The following is a 23,943-nucleotide window of genomic DNA, read 5'->3' as shown; positions in this document are numbered from 1 at the left end:
CCTCTTTCTCGCCAACAGCTCTTCAGTCCTTCAGCGACAGATCTGAACTTGCCAGATCTGGACAGCAGCTTGGCCAGTGTGAGTTTGCTGAGGGACCTCCCCTTTCCTCATTTGTAGGCCAGCCCCACATGGCGGGTCTGAAAGTGCTCTCCACCCGCCCTGTGCAGAGGCTGCCTCCTCGGAGAACCCCGCCGGGTGATGTCATCCCATCAGCACCTCTTCTCAGGCACTGCTAATGAGGTGCTGAGTGGGCCTTTCTCAGCGCAGCCTTCTGATCAGCTGAGCAGACTCCCCAGAGTTGCTCTCTGGATGTGATGATGGGAAGATGATGCTGAGACTGAGGCTGCCTAACTCCCAACACATCCCTCTAAAGCCCTTCCCCCGTTTATTTACCACCACCCACCAAGGCACAGCCTGGAGGCTGCAGAAGACTGCAGTTCCCCAGGAGGCTCTCCTGCACCAGCCCCATTGAAGTGAAGGGGAGCTCTTAGGCAAGAGCTCTTCCTTCTGCAGCTCTTGTTTATTTCAGTGGGGCCTGTGCAGGAGAACTTCCTGCCAGATTGTGCCCTGGAGTCAGGGAGGTGGTAGACCCACGTAGTGCCAGCCAGCTAGGGGCTCTCCTGTGTGTGGGGATGGGTGGAAGGCTGGGGGGGGGTGTGGCTGGGGCTTGACTCCCGTGAGACATGCCCAGCAAAGCCCCCTCTGTACTCTCTGGGCCTCGCAGGCTTTGGTTCAGCAGCGCCTCCTCTCCCTTTGCAGATCCAAGACCTCCTCTCCTGCCAGGAGCAGCAGAAGCCGGCGGAGGTGGAAGACTCTGCAGCAGACACAGGTGGGCATCGCTGCTGCTCCTCTTCTCTCCTCTCCCTGCCCCCACCTGCCTGCCAATTCCACACGCTGCCTCTCTGCATCGACCTTTTCTCCAAGGCCAGGCAGGAGCATGGACATCCTCACAGCTGAATGAGCCATCCTGGCCCACGCAGGGGGAAACTGAGGCATGGGGTGGGGGTGGGGTGTGTGTTCCTGTTGCCTGTTTGACCCGCCTCCTCTCCCTCCAAGTCACGCTGCCGCAGTGGGGGTCTGCCTTGCTCTGGGGGCAGTCATGGAGTTTTCAGCCGAGAAAGGCTCCTCCTTCCCACAGCCTCAGAATCCTAGAATTTCAGGGTTGGGGGGACCCCAAGGGTCATCTGGCCCACCCCCCTGCAATACAATCCTTCCACCTGCACCCTGGCCCCCCAGCTTTGCCCCCCACCCCCTTTCTGATGGTGTCTCTGCCCTTCCCGTAGGCAAACAGCTGGTCCACTACACAGCGCAGCCCCTCTTCCTGGTTGACTCGAGCTCCATGGACATGGCCAACACGGAAATGCCCATCTTCTTTGAGCTGGACGAAGGACCCTGCTTCACGGAGGATGAGTACTTGGAGGACCCCACCATCGCCCTCCTCTCGGGGGCGGAGACGCCCAAGCCCAAGGACCCCTCCGTCTCCTAAGGCCAGGCCCTGGCCAGTGTGGAAGGAAGGCCGGACTTCAGGAAGGGCCAGCCACCCCCTTGCTTTGCTCCAGTGACGTTGCGGACGAGCCCCCTGCTCTCCCCTTTGGCCAGGCTGTGAGGGTGTGTTTGTGTCTGTGCTTCAGGTGCCCACCCCTCCGGGCGGCGGCTCACGGGGGGCACCGTGGCTTGGGGGGGCGGGGGGATGCCCATTGGCGGAAGACGTGTGTGTGCTCCTTGGCTGCTGCCACCGCCTGTTTCGGGTGCCAGGCGCCCTAGGCCTGGACGCTAAGCGCGACCCCTTGCCCTGCCCTCTAGGCGAAGAGGAAGGAGAGCAAGTGAGCGATGAGGGGGGGTCGCTCTCACTGGGAAGGGGAAGGAGAAAAGGAGACGGAGAATTCCCCCTCCCGTCGGGATGGACTTGTGGGCATTTCGAGAGAAGTGAGAGCGCCTCTCGCACCTGGGGCTCAAGGGCTGGGTCCCTTTGTCACGTCTGCTGTTGCGTGTGTCCCCGAATGTTACAGGGCGCCCGGGCGGGAGGAGGCTGCCCCACCCCATGCCCCCCTCCCCCATGGGGCTTGTTTCCCTTGGCTTAGCAGTAAAGAATTTGTACATTTGCATTTTGATTGTTACTAGAAGAAAATTGTATTTTGGATTTTTACATGAGAGAAGAAGCCCCCTCCTCCCCCTCAGCCTTCCTCTCTCCTGCTATATAAATACCTATATATACATATTCAAATATATCTATATATCTATATCTATACGTGAAGTGGCCCATCACTCTCTAGGCGCAGCACACTTTTATTTCCAAAGCAGACGAGGCGCACTCACCCTGGGGCCCAGCCCATCCTGCCAGCCAATACAGTGGTACCTCGGGTTAAGTACTTTATTTGTTCTGGAGGTCCGTTCCAAACCTGAAACTGTTCTTAACCTGAAGCACCACTTTAGCTAATGGGGCCTCCCACTCCTGCCGCCACCGCTTGGTTTCTGTTCTCATCCTGAAGCAAAGTTCTTAACTCGAGGTACTATTTCTGGGTTAGCAGAGTCTGAAACCTGAAGCGTCTGTAAACAGAAGCGTCTGTAACCCGAGGTACCACTGTACTGGGAAGTGGATCCCAGTTGCTGCCCAAGGAACATTCCTATCACCCACACCGGAAGCGGAAGAGTGGGCAGAAGGGCCCCATCCACCACCTGACAGACTATGGGTCCTTTTCTGCCCCCGCCCCCACAATATCCTGTCTCTGCAAAGGTCTAGATAGAGCAGGGTGCCCGTGGTGTCTGTCTTCACCGCCCCCCCCCCCCCGTGGCCTTTTGTCTGTCAGGTTCACTCCTTCATCAGCTGGACGCTTCCTCCTCTGCTCTCAGGTCTCTAAAGTGGTCCTGAGCCTTCCAGCTGGCCAGCCAGCAAATCCTGCAAAGCTCCATTTAGCAGCTGGAACCAGCTGACGGGGGGGGGGAGACCAGAGCGCTGAGTTTGCGGATCAGGATCAGTGAACTGTGGCCTGCCTTGCCCAAGCAGCCGGGGGGGCGGGATCCTACAGAGAAGCCAGTGGTTTGCCTGCCTCCCACCCACCCACCCCAGGCAAGACTCTTGGTTGCAGCACGAAAATGAGCCGGTTGCATCCTTCGAAAGAAAACCAAGGCAGGGGCCTCTTCCTGCTGATCTTGTCAGACTCTCCCATCAGAGGAGGTGGAGAATTGGGGCCCTCCAAGCAGGGAGCAGAAGGGCCTTGCAAACTGGCCGCCCTCTTACAAAAACCGAGGTGGGGGGCTGTGAGGCTCCAGCCAGGCCTGGGGCGTCCGTCAGCCCAGTACAATTGCCCCACAGCTCACTGGGCTTGCAGAGGGGCCATTGTGGGGTGCCAGGGACCTTGGCCTTCAGCTCTGAAATTCCCAGCTCTGAAGCTTTTCATGCTCCAAATGCTTTTTATGGACCTCCTCCCTTATAATGGTCTCCATGTAGCAGTCCCCCTGTTTTCTCATTTGGCAAGGGAGGGTCAGGCCGCTGCTCCAAGACCTTTAGGGGAATGTGTCTGCTGAGGAGTTGGCATGTGGAATGTGAGAGCGAGGGCAAGTCAGGGGCACACACGCAGAGTTGTAGAAAGGGCTTCTGGTCAAGAGGGGCTGTGTGGGTTAGTGAGAAGAGCCGGCAACAGACAGCTAGCCTTAAAATTGGCTGCAAGTCTCCTGGTCAGTCACAAATTCAGCACAGTGAACTGCTCAACTCTGACAACTCCAGCCCTGCCACATTGAACTGGGCAAAAATATGCCAAGCTTGCCCTGACATGACCTTTTGGGGTGGGAGGTGGTTTTGGTCAGCCTTGTCAAGCCTTTAGAATTATGGAATTGTAGAGTTAAAAAGGACCCCCCCCCCGTTTGTATCCTGATGTGACGGCACATGTGCATGGGTCACGTTTTGCCGCTTCCGTGCATGCATGTGACGTCATTTTGAGTGCGCATGCGCGAGCGGCGAAACCTGGAAGTGACTTCCGTGTTGCCGCAGAGCGCAACTCAAACGCGCTCAGCCTGAAGCACATTCAACCTGAGGTATGACTAATCCACGACACCCCACCTTCCCAAGGCGTTTGTTCCATTGTCATATGGCTCTGTCTTCCCCCTCCCTCCCTCCCTCCCTCCCTCCCTGCGTTCTGAGGCCCCAGTTGGAAGATGGCTCAAGGGCCAGCGCCACCCCTCTTGTGCTGGAACACCAACTCTTAACGTGGTTTGCTTGTCTTTATTGAACAAGGAGGCAGGCCCACACCTGCGTGCATGAGCAAGACACAGTACGGCAAGAGCGGGTCAGGACAGCAAAAGAAAAGGCACCCCAACCCCTAGGGCCACAGGGAAAAGGCTGGCGAGGCACTGGCTAGCCACACAACCCCTTGGGCACAGAAGCCCCCTCCCCAAACAAACACACACAGCAGCCTGACTCCTGGCCAGCCCCCAGGCTCTGCCTCAAGGCGAGCACTGCCCTCAGAAATCCAAGTCTCGGAATTGGGACAGGGCTCCTCTGCCCTGCAGCAGGCCTGGTCACAATCCAGCGGGGTGGGGGGCTGATGGGAGGTGTAGCCCCAAACACCTGGTCTAGTCCTACGTGCCCCCCCCCCCCATTCTGGGGCAGGAATCAGACTGGCGCTGCTGCCAGCCAGCCAGCCTCCCACCCTGCAATCTAGGAAGCTGCCTTCTGCCCAGTCAGACTGTTGCTCCATCTAGCTCAGTATTTCCCGCACAGACTGGCAGCAGCTCTCCTGGATATCAGAGAGGGAATCTCATCCCTTCCTAGAGAGGCTATCGGCAATTGAATCTGGGAGCTTCTGCTTGCACAGCAACTTATGTACCAGTGACCCCAGGACTGCCTAGCTCATTGCTGGCCAGTTATGGGTCCTTGTGCAGACACAGCAGGAAACCCCTCTGTTCTGTGAGCTACTCCAAGCTCCCAGACAACCGGACTCTGCTCTGTTCTTCCTCCGCTTCTTGGGGCCTCGCCTTCCATGCTGGGACACGTTCTCACACCCCACCAGTGGCCCAAAGGCCACAGAAAGCTCTGGCTAGAAACTTGCTTGGGCTGGCCAAGAAGGCAACCAAGACTCCCAAAGGCTGGGGTGAGAGGGACCTGGGGTACCCTGAGACCCAACACGCAGCTGGGACTAGCTGCCTAGGATCCGGAAGCGAAGCCTGGGGAGGAGGCTCAAGCAGCTGGAAGCAGGACGCCAGAGAGCAGCGGGTCAAAGCTGCTGTCCCAGGTTTTGCTCTTGCTAATGGCCAGGCTTTGTTGCATGGCAGCGGGCAGGGGGAGGTCTTTTCCTCTAGGACCTTCATTTGGGTTCCTGTGTGCAGGCAGGCAGCGTGTGGCTTGTGCCCCGCCCCTTCCAGCCTGGCACACCTGGGGCAGTGGGCAGGTTCCTGCGTTTGAACACAAGAGTCAGGCTGCATGGCCCTGGGGTCCCTTTCAACTCCAAGGCTCTAGAAAAAGCCCCAGTCCTTGAGCCTCTGTGTCCGAGGAGCAGCTCAGGCCGATGGGCATGGCTGGAGAAGAGGAGGCGGCGGCTGGGGGGCTCAGTGCGAACTGGGGGTGGCACCCCCAAGCATATCCTGTGGCCAGCCGTGGCAGGAGAGGTGGCGTGAAAAGCACAAGGGGGGGGAGAGGGGAGTCTGCAGGAGGAAGCAAAGGCTCAGTCGGCAGCGCAGGAGCAGGCGGGCGATGGCTGTCCACTGGGGCATCTCAGGGCCTTCAGCAAGGGGGGGAGGAGGAGGAGGCAGCAGCGCTCCTCACATGCCTGTGGAGAAAAAAGAGAAGAAGCCGCTCACTTCATCTCCCTGGCCTGGTACCTCAGGCCAACCAGCCAGCCTCACAGACCCCCACAAGCCTTTCAAGTGAGCCCTGGGTCTCCTACATGGAACTCCCTTCCAACTCTGTTTCTGTGATTCCTGAGCCACTGCAGAGTCAGTGCCAGATCTCTTGGACCAAGGATGATCCTTGGTGATGTTTGGAGGGGGGCGGCAATTGAAGGACCTCCTGGGACAAGCCTCCTTTGAAAGGGCCCTGCAAGGAGGCCAGGAGCTGCTGCTTCGGGAGACTTGAGTAAGCCCCCCCCCCCCCAGGCTGCCACTCTTTTGCAGGAACACAGGGAATCGAGGCTCATGCCTGAAGTGTTCTGCCACAGCAAATAAACATTTTGATAGGACAAAATGCACCAGGAAACGCACTAAAATCCATGGTGGTGGAGGAAGGGAGATTTGGACGGCACATAGGGCGCTCCCTTGCACCACGTCAGAGCCCTGGTCCATCTAGAGAATGGGTAGGCAGACTAAGGCCCGGGGGCTGGATCCGGCCCAATTGCCTTCCGGCAGACGGTCCAGGAATCAGTGTGGTTTTACATGAGTAGAATGTGTGCTTTTATTTAAAATGCATCTCTGATTTATTTGTGGGGCATAGGAATTCATTCATTCCCCCCCCAAAAAAATATAGTCCTGCCCCCCACAAGGTCTAAGGGACAGTGGACTGGCCCCCTGCTGTAAAAGTTTGCTGACCCCTGATTTAGAGCCCAGTGTTGTCTACACTGACAGGCAGCTCTCCAGGGTGCCCAACCCTGCCTGCAGCTGCAGCTGCCGTTGAACGTTGAACCTAGAACCTTCTGCTGCCGGGCAGATGCTCCTCTGTCTCTGAGCTGTGGCCCCTGCCACAACCTGGAAACACTCATTGCTGTACAACCTCCCAAAAATCCGACGGGAGCGAATGCTCAATAAGGAAAGGGGGTCGTATCACCTCCTTTGCAAGGTTCCTGCAAGCAAATCTGGTTGGGTGCCCAATGGGCACAACCTGCCCCACATGCTCCCTCTGTGTAGGCACGGGGTGGGCCTGGAGTGCATCAGGGTCTCCCCCCAGACACGACGACATGCCCACTTCCCAGGGCTCCGTGGTGCCAGGGAGGAGGTCTTTTTTCCTGGGAACGGCACGTTCTGAACCAGCTCTGCTCCCCGACACTCGAGGGACAAGAGGACATGCGGCAAATTGGTGACCCTGCAAATGTTGTGGGACGGCAGCATCCTCACTCCCTGACTGAGGCTGGTGCAAGCTGGAGCCTGGCAACATCTGGAACACCCCACCCCTGATTTTAGGGGTCAGAAGTGCATTTCACAGTAGAGGCCACAGCAGCCTTGAGCAGGAACCAGACCCAACTGCAATGCCTTCAGGGGTCAAAAGTGGGGACATTTCAGGGGTCAGCATGAAAAATCAGGAATGGGGCCCCAGCGGATGAGAGCATTGGAGAGGCATCCCACTAACTCAAGGTGAAATGAACCTCAGAATCAGGCCAGCAGCCTGTTCTCCCAGGGGCCAACCAGTGCTGTGGCCCTTCGTGGGACACTTATCTTGGGAGGCGAGGGTTTCCTCTGAATACACTTCATGGTCCAAGCCTGGGGAGGAAAACATGCCAGATTACAGCTAGAGTAAAGGTAAGAGGAGCCTGGAGGATCAGGCCAAAGGGGGCCCACCCAGTCCAGCATCCAACCAGATGCCAATTAAGGGAAACCCGAAAGCAGGATTTGTGCGCAAAAGCCATTTCCTCACTTGTGATTCCCAGCAGTTGCCCTTCAGAGGCAGAACCACCATGACTAGCAGCCATTGAGCCAGGCCTTGCCCCAGATGGGTCTCCCACGCTGCTTGCCTCCCCCAGGACAGAGCCTTGCACAGCCCTCTGGAGGGGTTCTCCCCACATAGAGGCTTCACATCAAGCACAAGAGACCCTCTGTGGAGTCGCCCATTTTCCAAGACCCCTGATGTGACTCCCAACCCGGGAAGAACTTACTTTCTTGGGACTCGTGGGAATGAGCAGGAACATCCATGGTGGGACCTAGAGAAACCAGAGATAGACAGAGGTCCCTTCCATATCCCACAGATGGGCAGTGCTGGGTCTCAAGGACTCTCCACTGCCCTCCCAGGGGTTTTTTCAAAGGTCTCCAAGGAGCCTAAGAGCTCCCCCCCCCCATTTGATGGGCATTGACATTCAATTGTTGTGCCGGCGATGTGATCGATTATGCGGTGCGGGGCTTACCAGGACGCCCCATATTTTATTCAAGTTGGCCCTTCTGGACCCGAACCTTGAGAGGATCAGAAGAGACACTGGCAGGGCTTTCTGTGGAGTCACAGCCAGGCCTGGGGGAGGGCTGGCTTGTAAATCAGGGCAGCTGAGGTCGGAGCCCCCATAAGAAGGCAAGAGGGGAGTTGACAGGAGGGGTTGCTAGACAGTGGAACGGACTCCCTCAGGAGGTGATGGACTCTCCTTCCTTGGAGGTTCATAGGCAGGGGCCACCTGGATGCTTTACATGACGTTCCTGCATTGCAGGGGTTGGGCTAGATGACCCTCAGGGTCCCTAAGATTCTATGGACCCATGAGAAGGCAAGGGCAACCAGACTGGCAGACGTACCACTCTGGGCGTCTCCGGGCAGCGGGTCCAAGCTTAAGGATCCGAGGTTGGAGGCATCACTGTTGAGCATCACGTCCCCGTTGACCTCATCTGTGTGGGCGCGATCGGCCCCTGCAAAGCTCACGGGGGCCACCTCTGTCCATGGATGGAGTAAGAGAGGAATCAGCCAACAGGGGCATCGCCTCTGGGTATGAGGGGGTCATACTGTGGGGCAGGGGGCCCTCAAAGTGAGCAGGGATGGTGCCAGCCCAGCCCAAGGCATTTGGCCACCTGAGGTCAAAGGACAAGGTGCTCCCCACCCCTTGGCAGCTGGGTCAGGCCTTCGAGTCGTGGGCTGGCAATGGGGGCAGCACACCCTCCACCTCGCCTGGGGGCAGCCGGTCCATTCAGGGGTCCCAGAATACACAGCTGTGTCCTCCAACAGAGAAGGGGCCAGTTGGAGGGCTCAGGAGGCAAAGGGGCACAAAGGAGGCTGGGGGAGGGGAGGGGAGGGGAGGGGAGCTTACTGGGCCATGCCTACCTGTGGTCATGGGATCCGCAGGAGTTCCGATCTCACCTGTGGACATGGAGACAGGTGTTCAAATGATGCACGGCAGAGAGGCTGAGCCCCACTCCATCTTCTGCCTCCCCACAACCCTTTAGCCTCTAGACATTGGATGAAATTGCAGTCCAGGCCTCCATCTCTCTGTGGGCTGTCGGTCAGGAGCCAAAGCGAGTCCCAAGCTTGAACAGCTCATTTTAGAACATGGACCCAGCTCAGGGGCTGAGTCTCTGCATGGCCAAGGAAGGCGTAGCGGGGGGGGGGGGGAGCAGCATGCAACTCATGCAGGCAGCAGTTTGTGGCCACCCTTGGACTGCTAGAGCTCCTCTCCAGGGGGATGTTGTGAAGTAGCAGCAAGGGCAAGAGTGTCCCTGGGCATGAGCAGAGGGCGTCGCTCTCACACCTGAGGCGCCACAGCCATCTCCCCCTGACTTGAGCCATCTCTCAGAGAGTCTTTAGCTGTGATTCCTGCTGGATGGGCAGGATATAAATAAATTATTATTATTATTATTATTATTATTATTATTATTATTAGGGGCTGGACTTCTCTGATTCTCTGATCCCCCTCTTTTGCCAAAGTAGCATCTCTGGCTTCCAGGATTCCACTTACTTTCTCCCGAGGCCTCCAATTTACCAGAGATGATGGGCTCTGAGTTTGCCATGGGCTCTGAAAGAGACGGGGGAGAGAGAGAAGCTGAAGGGGGTCGGGGGTCCCGTGCGATGAAGCTCCTTTGGGCATTTCCCCCTCAGCCACCCAGAGCCCCAGACAGGTTCAGGCCAGCTGCCCCCAACCTGGCGCCCTCCAGATGTTTTGAACTACAGCATGGCATCTGACTCAGGCTGATGGGAGTTGTAGTCCCAAACATCTGGAGCTGGAGGACTGCGGGAAGTCTGCTCCACGTGCTCCGCTTGCAAAGGGGAAGGACTTTGCCCCTCAAAAGTCAAGCCCCCTTAGACATACCTGTTGTCTGGCTGCCTGCGGGGGAAGTGGGACTTGGGGAGCTCAGGGGCTCTGCAGGGAGGGAGAGAGAAGCGGTTGTTTATTATCGTTGTTGTGGGTTGTGAGGGTCAGTCTGCATGATGCCCCAAGTCCCCTCCATTTCTTGGGGTCCTGCACCCAGCGAGGGATCGAATCGTACAGAGGAGGTTCCTGAACTAGTTGGTCCAGCCTCTTTGTAAGAGCAGGGGTCAGCAAACTTTTAAAGCAGGGGGCCGGTCCACCATCCCTCAGACCTTGTGGGGGGCCGGACTATATTTTTTTGGGGGGGAAATAATGAACGAATTTCTATGCCCCACAAATAACCCAGAGATGCATTTTAAATAAAAGCACACATTCCAGTCATGTAAAAACACACTGATTCCCAGACCATGGGCCGGATTGAGAAGGCGATTATGCCAGATCCGGCCCCCGGGCCTTAGTTTGCCTAGCCATGTGTAAGACCATGGCCTTAGCTGGCTGCTTAAGTGTCCTCATCAGCGTCACAAAAGCGTGAGCTGGGATGCAAGAGCTCCAACTAAGTGAGGGGGCCCTCCAGGCTAATGGGGGGGGGGCTTTTCCTCCACCCTCCCCTCCCCTGGCTGCTATTTAGGAAAACAATAGCCAGAGGATGTTCATATGAGCTGCAAGAAGGCCGGAAGCTGGAGACACAGAGACCTGCTTGATCTCTGCTGGATCCAAAGCTGCGACTAATATAGAAGCAGGATCTGTTGTGGGGTTAACACTATGAGCCCCTCCAGCCTCTGCTCATTGCATATACGTGCTTTTTAAAAAACCCTATACAGTGGTACCTCGGGTTACAGGTGCTTCAGGTTACAGACTCCGCTAACCCAGAAATAGTACCTCAGGTTAAGAACTTTGTTTCAGGATAAGAACAGAAATCGTGCTCTGGCGGTGCAGGGGCAGCAGGAGGCCCTATTAGCTAAAGTGGTGCTTCAGGTTAAGAACAGGTAAAGAACGGACCGCTGGAACGAATTAAGTTCTTAACCCGAGGTACCACTGTATTCTAAACTGCTCACCTTCTTCCCAAGGAAACTGGACAGTGGAAAAGTGCTGGGAATCCCTGGAGTCTCTCACCGCTCAGAGGTTGTGTATTTGGGGTGCAAGCTGCTTCTTTGTTTTGCAGGATGCTGGCCAGCTACAAGTGCCTCTTCCTCTTTCCTTTCTGGGGGTCCCACACCCCCAACTCCAGGGGCCCCTCCCTCCACCCACCCAAGTGCCGACTGCAACTCACCATCTGCCACCACAATGGCCAAGAGCAGAACCGCAGCTGCCGTGAGCAAGAGGAACCTGCGGGGTGGAAAGGAAGAGGGGGCTGAGAGTGGAGAAGGGGCTGGAGCATTAACATCACAGTGGTTAAGAGTCTGAACTTTGAGCCACGCCAGAAATCTCAGCTCAGCCGTGACGTCCCTGGTCCGGCCTCGTGGCTTTGTTGTGGCTGGTTGTGCAAAGGTATGGGAAGAGCTTTAAGCGCTTAAATCAGAAATAATATCGTTTTAAAAGTTCATCAGGTTCTTCAGCAGCAGAGAGGGGTCTGCTGGGAAGTCACACCCCTGATCCCAGAAGTGGGGGGCATTCTGTACATGCTCAGTGGCACTCCCGTTCAACTTTGTTTTCTAGGCTGGCTCTTGGCACTCAAAACGGATATTGGGAGTAAGACCTGAATCTCACTTAGGGTCCTCCAAGTCTGTGTTGCCAGCAAGTCTTGCATTGTTTTTTAGAAGCCCAGGAATTGCCAGAACCACTCTGGGGCTGCCTGAGGTGGGAGACCCCCCCCCCACCCAACAAGGCAGCAGTCTCCTCCTCTCCTGCCCAGCTATGATGGGGCACGATCCCCTCAGAAAATCTCCTGCAGAACAACCACATGGCAGTGGAGAGGAGCTGCTGGAGAGACCCTGCCCACTGCAGAGGAGAAGCTGTAGAAGTGAGACCCTGCTGATCCCTTGATGGTGATGATTTTATTATTGATACCCCATCCATCCGACCAGGTTTCCCCAGCCACTCTGGGTGGCTTACAGCACATAACAAATTGTAAAAGGTACATAGCTGTCATATGCAGGTGAGACCTGGCAGTTTCCTGCTTGAGTTTTCCCTTTGCCCCTCTGCCTTCCAAGGGAAAACCCGCTCTTTAGTGATGCATTAGAACAAATGGCAATCTGGGGAAAACCCAAATTCCCATTAGCTCCGATTGAGCACTAAAGAGCAGGGTTTTTTCCAGGAGGGTAAGGGAAGCAACAGAACAAGGGGAGGTGTGGATAAGCCAGTCTGTATATACATATGTTTTCATTGTGAAATCACTTTGGGAAGCTTTACGAGAAGCAATTTATAAAGGAAATTAAATGAATAAATAATTCAGTTGAACAGTGCTTTGGGGTTTACATCTTTGTGGATAAAACATATTTTTGAATTTGTCAATTCAAAGTAGATTATAAAGCATAGCGACTGTTAAATATTGCATTTTGGTCAACATTTGCAGGAGGAAATAATTAAAAAGTGCAATGGCTACTGAGCAACAGATTCAGCTCCCCGGGGTTCTAGGAAGAAAAGGAGTCTTTGATCAGCCCCCCCCCCCCCCCCGGAGATGCCATGGGACCTCCTGAATCCAAACAGAAGCTCCAGGGCTGAACCACAGGCCAGGGCAAGAGCACAGCACTGGAGGGCCCCCCCTGCCTTCCCCCTCCTCTGGTAGCCACCTCCCACGCCTCCTCCGGTCCTGGGGGCAACTCAGCAGGTGCCCAGCCCCCGCTGCAAGGCCATCCTTCAACAGGAGACTGACTGCCCAGTGGGGTCCACAGTTGGTCAGCTTTCTGGCCGACAGGCTTCCACCCCAGACACTGAGCCAGGCTCCCTGGCGGCAGATATAACAGGAGGGAAACTGAGGAGGAGAGAGAGAGGGGAGGCTGATCTGTTCTGCCCACACCGGGGCAGGGATCTAAACCTGGATTCACCTGGGGCAAACAGGTGCATGGACCCAGCCCACCCACAGGGTCCCCTTTCTGCACCCAAGCAAAGTTGGCACCCACCTGTGCTGTGCCCGCATGATCCTGGGCGTCTGGCGCTTGGGGCGGTGCTGGGATCCAGTCTCAGGAACTCTGGGGGAGGCAGAAACACTCTGTGTGCTGAGCCATGGGAGGCCCATTATATGGGCCTGTCCCCTCCGGGTGGGGGGGGAGCCGGCTGCGAGGGGCCAGCCAATCCAGAGGTGGGCAGGAGGGCGATGGGTGGCTGCTGTGGGAGGGGCAGAGCCACAGAGGCCCCTGAGCAGCCCCTGGGCTCCCTTCTTGAGGGGCAGGGGGCTTCCTCCCCCCCCCACCTGCCGCTGTGCAACAAAGGTGGGGGGTGCCCAGCCATGAGGGGCAGCCCTTCCTCGCCCTGCCTGACACCAGCCCAAGTCCAACCCCAGACCCGGGCACAGGTACCCCAGCATGGCCTGCTGCTCTCAGGCTGCCAGCAGCTCCTCAAGCAGAGAGAGAGAGAGAGAGAGAGAGAGAGAGAGAGAGAGAGAGGGGGGGGGGGGCCTTCCCAGGGAGACTTTGCTAGCTGAGATGCTTTTAACGAGGGATTATTTACGCCATGATGAAAGTTCTCAGGTGCCCTTCCTGGACCTTGGCACCTGCTCCCCATCAATTAACCCAGGCAGCAAAGAGGGGAGTTTGTTCGGTGGAACGCAAGGACTCCTTTATTAGCACAAAGGACAATTGGCAGTTCAGTGCGGGGGGTGTGGGTGGTGCCCTCACTCGCTGGATCGGAACACAGCCCTACTGCGAAGACTGTGCATTGGTCAGCGTGCACTGATCTACACACACAAAACAAATTCATTTACAGGCTTCTTCCAAAAACTCATCCCAAACCCAAAAGTTCCATGGCGATTGGCAAATGGTAATGGGGGCAGGATCCTGAAATCTGGAAGCCCCTAGTCATGAACCGGCACATGGGTGGTGGATACAGATTCAGTTGTTCTGGCTCAAGGAAGGAGGCAGTTGAGCAGCTCGGCAGCTGTATCCATGACTGAGAGCCCTTTTTAGGATCCACTCTGCTCACCCCGAAAAGGGGAGGGGCTAAAAATGTGCCCTTAACATAGTCTGCCTCCCTTTTCCCCCTGACTGGATTACCGCACCCAATGGGGTCACCACTCAGTCCCTATTGTGGAAGGACGTGTGGATCCAAAATTGGCCTCCACAGTCCCTTACGGACTCATTGTTAAAACGTGCTTATGGAAGACAATCTTACTCGGCTACGAGGGATGGCCAAAGAAGAAGTGTGGGTGCAAAGACTACAGAGAACAACTTTGCTCTGGTGGTCTGTCTGTCCGTCTGTCTATCCACCCACAAGCCATGACTGTAGGAAGAGCCTGCCAGGACGGTCCAGGCCTGGGGTCCTCCCTCCTCATCGCCTGAGCAGATGAAGCCCCCCTTGCCCCCCCAGCCAGATACACCTCTCCACACACACCCCCCAGCAATGCGGAAGGTGCCAGTGCCAGAACAAAGCTCCCTTTGTGGCTGTGGAGCATCTCAATGCGCTTTTGTTTGGGGCCTCTCTCGGCTCTCCTGGATTAAAGGCTTTCTCAGGGGTGACATAGGGCCTGTGGGGCTGGATCTGGTTGCAAGGGCTGCCTGATTGCCTGCCCCTGGGGAGGACTGAGGCAGCTGCAGTGGCCCCTGGCACCCAGGCTGCTCCTGTGCCAGCTCCCCCACCCACTGCCAGTGTCTTCTGCCAGCTCCCTGTCCTCCAAAGAGGGTCTGAAGAGGGGTGGGGGCTGGACGTGCGCCATCTCCCTACCTCTGCCTCCTCAGAAGGGGGAGCCCACAATCTCCCCACAGGGGGAAAGGGCTGGCTGCCCAAGGGGACCCCTAAATGGGGCCAGGAACTCGATGCAACTGGCCCCTGGAGCCTTGTTGCCCATCTCACTGCTGGCCCATTTCTCTCTTTGTGGAAGCCAGACCAAACCTGAACTGAGCCCCAAACAGAGAGAGCGGGTGTGGGATGTCATGCTTTTAAAATAAAACGCTATTGTATTTATTTAAAAGATTTATAATTTGCTTTCTGAGCACACACTCCATAAAGCAGCTCACATCTTCAGTAAAAACAGAGCCATATATGACCTGAAGCCATCACAAGTATCTGCTTGTAACAGCAGCGGCATCAGAGGGACTGAGAAGGAATCTGGAGCCTTAAATTGTGCCACCAATTGTTCCTTGGCTTCCTCACAGCCGAGCAAGATTGTCTTCCATAAACACGGTTTTAACAGTGAGTCCGTAAGTGACTGTGGAGGCCAATTCTGGATCCACACCTCCTTCCACAGTGGGGACAGAGGTTTCCGGGTGGGAGTTGATTGCAATTATCCTTGGCAAGTGGGAGGGTTGTTGTTGTTGCTGCTGTTTAGTCATTTAGTCGTGTCCGCCTCTTCGTGACCCTCTTCGTGGACCAGAGCACGCCAGGCCCTCCTGTCTTCCACTGCCTCCCGCAGTTTGGTCAAACTCATGCTGGTAGCTTTGAGAACACTGTCCCACCATCTCGTCCTCTGTCGTCCCCTTCTCCTTGTGCCCTCCATCTTTCCCAACATCAGGGTCTTCTCCAGGGAGTCTTCTCTTCTCATGAGGTGGCCAAAGTCTTGGAGCCTCAGCTTCAGGATCTGTCCTTCCAGTGAGCACTCAGGGCTGATTTCCTTCAGAATGGAGAGGTTCCTGGTGCCTTTTTAAAGTGGCGCCAAATGCAGATCCCCACTGGATGGAAGACTGATGGGAGTGTGGAACCAAAGCAGGATCTCTCTCCCTCTCTCCCTCTCCCTCCCTCCCTCCCTCCCTCCCTCCCTCCCTCCCTCCCTCCCTCTCTCTCTCTCTCTCTCTCTCTCTGTGCGCGCGTGTGTGTGTGTGTGTGTGTGAGAGAGAGAGAATGTTAGAATTAGCAAAATTGTAGAGTTAGAAGGACACCCCCGGGTCATCTACCCTGCAACGCAGGAAACTTAGCTACAGCTTGGCAGAGCGTGAGACTTGTAATCTCAGGCTCGTCCGCCAGACTTGAAACTGCCAAATTTATCATACTCCGGGCAGAATCAAAGCCTTTGTCTTTACACTTTCAAGCCCACCTTGGGCAAAGGATTCCTACACTGCGGCGGCGGCGGGGGGGGGGGGATGGACTAGATGACTTGCGAACCCTTCCCGTTGGCAGTGACCGCTGCCGCCTCCTTCCTGCTTGCAAGTCCAGGCCTTACTAAGGCGACTGCCCTGATTCTTGAGCAGGGAGCAGCAGCCTTTGATGAGCATCTCTGGAGACAAAGGGCTTGGAGGAAGGAGAAGGCCTGCTTCCTAACCTGGAAATTTGGCCCCCGGACAAGGCAGCCGAAGAGCGGGGAGCTGCTGGGGGTGGGGGTGGGTTTCCTGCTCCCCCCTCCTCCCACCTGCCTGGAGAACACTGTGCAGAGCCCGGCCCGGCAGCTGGCCGGCAACCAAGCCGCGGGCGCATGAAAGGCAGCCGCCAGGCTCCCCGTCGGCTCGTAAAGCCTTCCCCGGGATCAGCTCTCGCCTGCAGCCAGGTGCGCGGGCTCCGGGGAGTCCCCGGGGCCTGGCCCTCCGGGACGGGGCTTCTGGCACCTGGCTCCGGGCGGATGAAGGGGGCCAGCTGCGCGAGAAGCCCCGCCGCACCTGAGCTGGGCTGCTGGCGGCCGGCGGGGCAGCGCGCAACGAGGCAGCGCGCATTGCGGGCGCCTCCCGGGTCCCAGCGGAGCAGAGCCAAGCCCGGGGCGCGCCATGGGGAGGAAGGCGAGGGGAGGCTGCCAGCGGGACCCTTGCCTGCGCCACCCCAGTCTGGGGCGGGAGGGCGATCTCCTGAGCAGAGGAGAGCTTCGGGGGCACCCGCCCCTGTCCCTCACTAAGTGCCTGGGGTAACTTAGGAGGTCGAGCATAAGATTCTCTTTAAAAAAAATAAATAAGAATTTCAACATAACAATTTATCAAAAACATATCATCCTTATCACCCCCCCATTTTCCCCTCCCCCAACCAGAACCCCCCCTCCCCAACTTCCCTCAATTCCTCTCTCTGGTTTTTCAGCACATGTTAATCTCAGCATATTATAAAATTGTAAAGATCCTTAATTTATCTATCTTCATGTTACCAATAATAAATTTGTGAGTGTTTATTCAAAGCCTGCCAAGGAGTCCAATTCACTTTGTTGCATCTTTAGGTACTTTGTAAACGGTTCCCATTCTTCTTTAAAGTCACAGTTGTTCTTGTCACGCAGTTTGTGTGTCAGTTTCGCCAATTCTGCACAGTCCATCAGTTTCTCTTGCCATAGTTCTTTAGTTGGTGTTTCCTCATTCTTCCATCCTTGTGCTATCAAGACTCTTGCCGCCGTTGTCACAGACATGAAGATGTTTTTCAATTTCCTTGGCAGGTCTTTTCCTACGATCCCTAACAAAAATGCTTCAGGCTTTTTTACAAATGTTAGTTGGAACATTTTCTTCAACTCGTCGTATATTGAGCATGAGACTCTTAACCTCAGGGTTGCAGGTTTGAGCCTCATGTTGGGCAAAATATTCCTGCATTGTGGGGGGTTGGACTAGATGACCCTTGGGGTCCCTTCTAGCTCTACAATCCTGTGATTGTCAACGCAGGCATCTTGCAGGCCTGAAGCATGTGTCTCACCAGGTTAGTTGTTCCTGGGGGTACAGCTGGGCTTCTTGACATTAAAAGATGGCAATAGAACAGCCTTCCTCAACGGAGCACCCTCCAGAGGTTTCAGACTACAACTCCCACATCCTGACTGGGGCTCATGGGAGTTGTAGTCTAAAACACCAGGAGGGCGCCAGGTTGGAGATGCTCCAGTAAATCCGCAACAAACTCGCTCCTGAAACCTTTCTGCTCTAAGCAGTTGTGTAGTTGGCTCCCCCTCTTTGCGCCCAGGTAGGCCACGGATGCCCCCCAGGGGTCGGGAAGGGGGGGCTTTTAATCTCCTGAGCAGGCAGGTGTAGCCTGGATGTCTGCGAAGGACGGCAGCCCCTCCCTCCTGGCATTCTTTCCCCCACCTCTCTGGGCCTGGCAGAACAAGGGGCTCTTTGCTCCGGGCTCAATGCGCTTTTGTTCCCAGATGAAAGGGTCTCCAGGAGGGGTGGCTCAGGAGATTGCAGAGTGCGATTGGGCTCTGGGGCCTCCCGAGAGTGTGGGGCTCAGGGGGGCTCTGGAGGCAGTGCCGCAACCACCATCTTCATAATGACAGGCCCGCTTGCCAGCCAGCCTGGGGTCACCACCAGTGCTCTGGACCAGACAGGAGTGGACCGGCAGCAGCGGCTGCTTGCGTGACCCTCCCGTCTGGACCCAAAGGCAGAGGAAGGGGCTTCTCTGGACCTCAACTCAAGGGCAGCAAAAGCGGGAGGGACTGTTCACACAATCCAGGTTGCCGGTGGGAAGCAGAGACTCCAAAGCTCATATTTCAATGTTGCAAGTTGCATTAGGAAGGTTTTGGGAATTGGTTCCTGCAAAGCTACCAAGGGGATTCCTCCAACATGGGGGTAGGGAATGCCCCACCTGGATTGGGGTGAGGGGTGCCTCAGATCAGAGCAGGCTGAAGGCAAAGAGTAAGGTTACCATAACGCAGTGTGTGCACACTCAGAGGATGACCTCCAAACCATCCTAAATATCTTCGCAGAAGCTTACAAAAAGCTTGGCCTATCACGCAACATCCAAAAAACCAAAGTGCTGCACCAACAAGTACAAAATAACCCCTCTGCAGCTCCGCAAATCCAACTCAATGGTGTAACGTTGGAAAATGTCGGTCACTTCTCCTACCTGGGCAGTTATCTTTCCACAAGGGCCAACATTGATGCCGAAATCCAGCATCACCTGAGCTCTGGGAGTTTGGCTTTCTCCCGATTGAAGTGCAGAGTGTTTGAGGACCGGGACATTTGCTGGGAAACCAAAATGCTTGTTTACAAAGCTATTGTACTACCAACCTTACTGTATGCTTGTGAAACATGGACCACTTATAAACGCCATCTCCAATTCCTCAAAAGATTCCATCAATGGTGTCTCCAAATATTTTTACACATCACTTGGGAAGACAGGTGAACTATTGCCAGTGTACTGGAAGAAGCAAAGATCACCAGTGTTGAAGCAATGATTCTTCAACATCAATTTCATTGGACTGGTCATGTTGTGCGGGTGCCTGATTATCGTCTTCCAAAGCAACTACTCTATTCTAAACTTTAAAATGGAAAGCGTAATGCTGGTGATCAGCAAAAGAGGTTTAAATACTGTCTCAAGGCAAATCTAAAAAAATGGGAAACACTGGCCTGCGAGCGCTCCAGTTGGAGAACAGCCTTTACCAAAGGTGTCATGGACTTTGAAGACACTCGAACTCAGGACGCAAGGGAGAAATGTGCTAAGAGGAAGGCACGCTTGGCAAATCCACACCATGATCATCTCCTGCCTGGAAACCAATGTCCCCACTGTGGAAGGATGTGTGGATCCAGAACTGGCCTCCACAGCCACTTACGGACTCCCTGTTAAGACCATGTTCATGGAAGACAATCTTGCTCAGCTACGAAGGATTGCCAAAGAAGAAGAAAGAGGGGTGCCTGCCAGGCTCAGCACAAGCAGGTGTGAACCCAATTTCTTGAGGGGGAGCAAAACCATGTTAGCCTTTGCTAGAGCAATGATGAAGAGGCTTTGTGAGACCTTGAAGGCTAACACATATGGTGGCGGCAGCGTTTGTGGACTACGGCCCACTCCCTGCTGCCATCCTTATACCAGAGACAACTTGGAAGTTTTCAAAGTGCCCAAGACTTTGCGTTGTCCTTGTGGGAATTCAGGCTCTTGGGAAACAAACACAGTCCCTTTGCACAGCTTCCTGTGAACTGAGCGCTGTTGATGCGCTTGGATCTGCTGGCTTCGCCAGGTGAGAGTGCTGGTCCTCAGGTGGAGTTTTCACATCGTGAAATTAAACCCAACCACCTGCGAACCGCTGCCACTGAGAGGCAGGAGGAGGCTGTGCCTCCCAGTCCACCCCCCTTTAATTTCAGTGATTATGGAAGGCATGAGGGGGTCATTTCTAGAGGGCGGGTGGCACAGCCCACACAGGACAATGGGCACACTCAGCCCTTTTGCCAGCGACTCTGCCTCCCTTCTCTTTTGAGTCCTGCTGCCTGGAATGTGCCCCCCCCCATCTTTCTGGGTGCCTGGCTGTGTCTTTTGGGGGGTTCTGCTGCCCCCTGGGAGCTCTGTGCGGCACTGCAGATAGCAGCTGGGCTCTACATTTCTGGAGGAAATTGAATTTCAGATCTCTTTCGATCTGCAGCTTCTGCTAAATACAGCACAGGCAGTGCCAGATTTATTTATAAGCTAAACAAGCTATAGCCTAGGGTCCCACTCTCTTGGGGGCCCCCAAAAAAAATTAAAGGAAAAAAAACCTGGATGTACATTTCCAAAATATAAGATAAAAAACATAAAAATAAAACCTACATACAGCAACAGTGTTTTGTGTTGTGTAGGCTCCTATGATGTAAGTCATGGGCTCCGCCTGCTAGCCTGCAGAACACAAAAAACAATGACAATTTGTTGTTGACAAAGGACAGCTGGACATCTAAAGGGCCCCATTACCTTCAGTAGCTGAGGGCCTCATCAAACCTCAGTCTGGCCCTGAGCACAGGGAATGTTTTGCTACCCCATGTCAGGTACCCCATGGGTTGTATTTTCCAGGAAAATAGTATGTTCTTTGTCATGTGGGAGTTGGTTGGGTCGATGCCGTGTTGGTTGTTGTTGTTGTTTAGTCGTGTCTGTCTCTTCGTGACCCCATGAACCAGAGCACGCCAGGCCCTCCTGCCCTGTTGGTAGCACAGGACTATTTTGAGTGGCACCAAGTCATGAGTCTGAGGTTATGAGATTCAGCCGGATTCTATTTTGCTTCCTCCTAACATATAGGAGGATTATTATTACTACTATTAGAAATAATAGAGAAATGGTTACGGATGTGATCATAATGCCAAGGGGTGTGTATGCTGAACAGTGGGGAGAAGAAATAGAACCATCTGTTAAGATGGATAAGAAAAACAACTTGCCTTTGGTATGAAAATGAAGGCAGGCAGCACTGGGACACCTTGTCTAAACTGTCAGCCTTCTACTTTTTATTTCAAAAGAAAACGTGATGTCGATTTGTTTCAAAGCGGCATCTGCAATGCCTTGGAAATTAAAAGGGGGCGGGGAATAATAGCTTTGGGATTCTGAGCAGTTGGAGAAGTTGCTGCTTTGCCAACAGAGCCCATATCCACACATCACATTGTACCCTCCAGATGCTGCTGGACCAGCACTCGCCCCCCGGCCATTGGCCATGCCTGCTGAGGCTGATGGGAGTCCAACAATATAAGGGGGGCAACACAGGTGTCCCACCCCTGCCAGAAACCTTTGCTTAGTGTGCATAAATTGATCTCACTCCTTTTGCTCTCCCTGGTTCATGCAACAAACCACCACCTCTGGCTTAGCGTGATCTGCATGTTTCTTTCCAAACAAACCAGAATCCGTAGCGTTGCAGACTGTGGTTTGCTGGAGCAAAACAAAGGACAGTTCCCGATCCCAGGGACCGTGGTTTGTTTCCTCCTAGTGTGAGTGAGGAGGAAAGATACAGCCCAGAAAGGTGCATTGATGTTAAACCATCAGGTGGGGCTGCCCATGACATGCAAACAAGGCAATGAGTTATCTGAACCCATGTTGGACCCGAAGGGTTTGGGGATCAGCTTTTGAAGATGGGTGCTTAGTCGTTTTCAGTCCAAGTGGTATGTTAGAACAGCGGACCCTCCAACGAATTGGAAAAATAAAACACAGTGAAAATGTAATTCACAGATTTGCACAAGCGATAGAGACGACCTGTAGTTCAGGAATGCTTGGTCCCCATGTCCTGTCTGGTGTCAGGGCAAGGAAAGTAGCCTCTCTGGGCTATAATGAGGCAGCAGCAGCTGGTCCAGCTGCCCAGGGGAGACCTTCATTTCTCTGCTCTTGCGCATGAGTTGGCTCAGCAGGGGCAGCTCTTGATGCCATTTGCCATGAACTGCAAATGATGCCCGTGACACTTGCGCAAACACATTTCCACACAGCCATTGCAACCGTCATGGGGGTGGGTGCAGTTGTAGCATCTCCCCAGGTCCCAAGCACTGTGTCACAGGTCCACCCAATCTGATGCAGCTGTGCAGGGTTCTAGGCACTGGGTTCCAAGTTCCCTCTGGGTTGTTGAGATTGCGCGACCATCCTTAGGCCTCTGAGACCCCTCTAGACAGGGCAGCTGGTGTTGCAAGGGTCTCCGGAGCGGAAGAGGTTGTAGACGTTGACCAAGGGGAACATGAGGAGGGCCCCCACCATGGAGCCCAGCTGCACCATCGCCCCGCACCAGACCAGGGCGCTGTGCCCCTCATCCCGCAAGACCACCCCGATCATCAGCTTGACGTAGGAGAGAAGGCCGACGAAGAGCACCCAGCACAGGATCTGAAAAGGAAGCCAAGCATCAGCAGGGGGTGGCCAAGGGCCTCTGGGTGCTCCATCGATGAGCAGTGGGTGAAGGCACAGGGTCTCAAGGCCACCAAATGCAGCTTCATTGAAGCAACCCTGACACTGGGACACTGTGCATGACTGATCCATAGGGGCTCTGACAGTCCACACTGGGGAGAAGAGGGCGCTGGCTCCGTTCAGAGTCCATGATATCAAGTGCTGCCTTTTCTTACATGAAGCTGCCCGCCTCCAAAGCAGCTGCCAGGGGTCTTTCCCTGGGTGCCCCTCACCCAATGAGGTCATGTGCCTGGCAGTGCCTGGAGGGAGGGCCTTTTTGGTTGTGGCACCCTGGACTCTCAGGCGAGGACCTCTTCACCCTCCTGGCCTCTTCAACCCTCACCTGGATCACCACTGATCCTGCTGCTTCCTTGCTTAACAAGGGCTCCCTGACGGAGACCCCAGAGATCCACAGCTGTCAGTTCATGCAGGCAATACTGAGTTAAATGGGAGCCCATTAGATATGTCTGCCAACCTAAGCCTTCTGCCGGTTCAGCTGGTTAAAATATTTTCCTTAATACAGTGGTACCTTGGTACTCAAACATCTTGGAATCCAAAAACTGCAAACCCGGAAGAAAGTGTTCCGGTTTATGAACTTTTTTTCAGACGCTGAACATGCTCCATTTTGAGTGTTACACTTCCATTTTGAGTATTACGCTGAGGTCTGTCTGTTTTTGCTCGGTATTTTGTGTTTTTGTGGCTCTGTTCTTTTTGTTTTTATGACTGTGTGGAACCCAGTTCAGCTACTGATTGACTGATTGTGTGACTGCAGTACACGGTTTACTGCTTTCATTTTATGGATCAATAGTCTCGTTAGATAGTAAAATCCATATTAAATTGCTGTTTTAGGGATTGTTTTTAACAGCCTGGAATGGATTAATCCATTTTGCATTACTTTCTATGGGAAAGCACACCTTGGTTTTGGAATGCTTTGGTTTTGGAATGGACTTCCAGAACGGATTAAGTTTGAGAACCAAAATCCCACTGTGTGTTGGTTTTATAATTCTTATTGCTCTGTTTCTGTGAGCTGTCCTGAAAGTGAAAGAAAAGAAGGATATAGCTATATAAATATAGTTACATCTATTTAAAGGTAAAGGGACCCCTGACCATTAGGTCGCGTTGTGGACGACTCTGGGGTTGTGCGCTCATATCACTCTGTAGGCCGAGGGAGCCGGCATTTGTCTGCAGACAGCTTCCAGGTCATGTGGCCAGCATGAGTAAGCCGCTTCTTGCAAACCAGAGCAGCGCACGGAAACGCTGCTTACCTTCCCGCTGGAGTGGTACCTATTTATCTACTTGCACTTTGACGTGCTTTCGAACTGTTAGGTTGGCAGGAGCAGGGACCGAACAACAGGAGCTCACCCCGTCGCGGGGATTCGAACTGCCGATCTTCTGATCGGCAAGTCCTAGGCTCTGTGGTTTAGACCACAGCGCCACCCACGTCTCATCTGTTTAGATGTCCCATTATAAG

General features: G+C 54.6%; 4 protein-coding genes across 5 annotated transcripts in view; 2 read left to right on the top strand and 2 right to left on the bottom strand.

Moving 5' to 3' along the window:
- Window positions 1–2,246, top strand: part of HSF1 (heat shock transcription factor 1) — a 43,743-nt gene extending 41,497 nt beyond the window's left edge. For both annotated transcript variants that reach the window (XM_079984364.1, XM_079984363.1), the window contains 3 exons: window positions 19–78; window positions 760–829; window positions 1,284–2,246. In XM_079984364.1, coding sequence (XP_079840490.1) covers window positions 19–78; window positions 760–829; window positions 1,284–1,486 — 333 coding nt within the window. In that variant the 3' untranslated portion in view covers window positions 1,487–2,246. The remainder of the gene's footprint in view (window positions 1–18; window positions 79–759; window positions 830–1,283) is intronic.
- The window catches only part of FBXL6 (F-box and leucine rich repeat protein 6), a 173,768-nt gene that overhangs the window by 104,941 nt on the left and 44,884 nt on the right, over window positions 1–23,943 (top strand). The window lies entirely within an intron of this gene.
- LOC307219538 (uncharacterized protein) lies at window positions 5,340–16,645 on the bottom strand (the record flags this gene model as incomplete). The annotated part of the gene is made up of 10 exons (XM_079982796.1): window positions 5,340–5,764; window positions 7,357–7,401; window positions 7,794–7,838; window positions 8,413–8,547; window positions 8,933–8,968; window positions 9,564–9,620; window positions 9,915–9,965; window positions 11,185–11,240; window positions 12,974–13,178; window positions 16,348–16,645. 10 exons carry the CDS (start codon window positions 16,643–16,645, stop codon window positions 5,658–5,660), a joined length of 1,035 nt encoding a protein of 344 aa, XP_079838922.1. The 3' UTR covers window positions 5,340–5,657.
- Window positions 21,038–23,943, bottom strand: part of SLC52A2 (solute carrier family 52 member 2) — a 36,618-nt gene continuing 33,712 nt past the window's right edge. The window contains exon 13 of the mRNA XM_079982795.1: window positions 21,038–22,412. Coding sequence (XP_079838921.1) covers window positions 22,200–22,412 — 213 coding nt within the window. The 3' untranslated portion in view covers window positions 21,038–22,199. The remainder of the gene's footprint in view (window positions 22,413–23,943) is intronic.

Source organism: Podarcis cretensis (genome assembly GCF_951804945.1).
Source record: "Podarcis cretensis genome assembly, chromosome: 7".
NCBI lineage: Eukaryota > Metazoa > Chordata > Lepidosauria > Squamata > Lacertidae > Podarcis > Podarcis cretensis.
This window is presented reverse-complemented; position numbering and strand designations above follow the sequence as displayed.